General features: G+C 40.0%; 1 protein-coding gene across 1 annotated transcript; it reads left to right on the top strand.

Annotated features, from left to right (window-relative positions):
• The first annotated feature begins 407 nt into the window (after positions 1–407).
• Positions 408–1,163, top strand: LOC149142307 (uncharacterized). The gene has a single exon (XM_089451447.1). It carries the CDS (start codon positions 408–410, stop codon positions 1,161–1,163), a length of 756 nt encoding a protein of 251 aa, XP_089307573.1.
• The last annotated feature ends 876 nt before the right edge of the window (positions 1,164–2,039 follow it).

Genomic DNA, 2,039 nt, shown 5'->3' with positions numbered 1-2,039 from the left:
TATTTGAGGCTAGGAACACTCATTGGTTGTTGTTGAAAATGCGGAATTTGGACACTAAGGAAACGTTTTGTCTGTTCAATGTTTACTCTCCAGACAATGTTGGGGAAAAAAGACTATTGGGACTCTATAAGGCACCAAGCAGATTTGACAAACCTGGAAAATATAATTATTGCTGGAGACCTCAATCTCACTCTTCATCCATCTGAAAAAGGGGAGGCAGCGCAGTTCGAGATCCGGCAAGGGAATGGGTGGAGGACATAATGCAGGACTGGGACTTGCTGGATATCAAACCTTCTTCCGGTAAGTACTCTTGGTCTAATAAAAGAGTGGGCCTTAGACATATTGTTGCCAGGCTAGATAGATTTTTTATTCAAAGCTCCTATTTTTTGCTAGTTTTAGAGCCCATAATGCATATTCTTGCTAGCAGCATCTCGGACCATAAGCCCATAAAGCTAGAACTTCTATCTCACCTTGATTTGGGTCCTATCCCCTTTAGATTTAGCCCTCTCTGGGTAAAGGAGCCAGACTTTATGCAAACTGTCAAAGAATGCTGGAACCAGCCAGTTAAAGGATCACCTTTATATATTTGGGAGGAAAAGCTTAGAAGGGTGAAAGGAGTTCTAAAAATATGGGTCAAAACTCTGTCTAAACCGGATACAGAAAGGAAATCCATTAAAGCCGCTCTTGTCTCCCATCAAACTTGTATGGAGAACGCTATACTCACAAAGGAGTTATTAGATCAAGAAGCTCAGCTGCAACAATGCTATCACAAGGCCTGCTTAGTTGAAGAAGAGTATTGGAGATTAAAATCTCGTAATCTCTGGCTCAAAGCAGGGGATAGGAACACTTCTTTTTTCCACAAACAAGCCCAGGCAAGGAAATGCTTCAACACCATCTCAGAGATTAAAGAGGATAGCGATATTCATAAGGATTTTGATTACATAAAGAAAGCAGCCTTTTCTCATTTTCAAAACTTGTATAGTGAAGACAAGGATCCAAACCAATATTCAGATCTGTTAGATATTATACCCTCTGTAATTTCTCAGCGAATGAATGAGACTCTTGAGGCCAAAGTCACTAAAGATGAAGTCAAAAAGGCTCTTTTTGATATGGATCCAAATAAGGCCCCTGGGCCGAATGGATTCTCTGCTAGATTCCTTTAAGCTTGTTGGCCGATTTTTGAAAAGGACCTTCTCAAAATGGTTCAAAAGTCTCAAAATACTCAGAAAATAGGAGGCAGCACAAACTCTGCATTCTTAACCCTCATACCCAAGGAAAAAGGCGCCAAAAACTTCAGCAGATTTCGTCTGATTTCCCTATGCAATACTCGATAAAAATTAATCACCAAAGTAATTGCAAATAGACTTAAGCTCATTCTTCCTAAAATAATTCCAGAGAATCAAGGAGGCTTCATCCAAGGAAGGCAGATCGTGGACAACTTCATCCTTGTACAAGAGGTAATTCATTCAAGTCTTCTCCGAAAAGAGCAAGGTATGGTGATTAAACTTGATTTAGCAAATGCTTTTGATCGAGTAAATCACAGTTTTCTTTTAAATGTTATGAGCAAGTTTGGTTTTGGAGAAAATTTCATTAAATGGATCCGGTCATGCGTCTCGGAGCCATGGATTGCTCCTCTTGTAAATGGAAGAGCCACTGATTTTTTCAAAGATTCGAGAGGACTTAGGTAGGGGTGTCCTCTATCCCCTCTGCTTTTTGTCATCCAAGCCTCTGTTCTCAACTTCCTGTTAGATAAAAAGATGCAAGATCAAGATATTAATGGACTGTGTATTGCAAGAGGGGCCAAAAACATTAATCATGCCTTGTTTGCAGATGAAACTTTTCTTTTGGGTTCTGCCCCTCTCTCCTCTGCCTCAAAATTTAAAGCGGTTTTGGATGAATTCAGTGAGGCCTCAGGCAGCATTGTTAATAAGAGAAAATGCCACATCTTCAACTAGAATATTATGCCCAGATTGCTCCCTACCATTTCTAGATGTTTGGGTTTTGCAGCTTCCTCTTCTTGGTCCTCTTTTAAATACTTG

Source organism: Pinus tabuliformis, chromosome X (assembly GCF_031772625.1).
Source record: "Pinus tabuliformis cultivar Carrire ecotype Pingquan chromosome X, CPIR1, whole genome shotgun sequence".
NCBI classification, from domain to species: Eukaryota; Viridiplantae; Streptophyta; class Pinopsida; order Pinales; family Pinaceae; genus Pinus; species Pinus tabuliformis.
This window is presented reverse-complemented; position numbering and strand designations above follow the sequence as displayed.

Bases quoted from the DNA above. Each gene is read 5' to 3' on its own strand.
- LOC149142307 (XM_089451447.1), top strand. From the start codon at position 408: ATGCATATTCTTGCTAGCAGCATCTCGGACCATAAGCCCATAAAGCTA.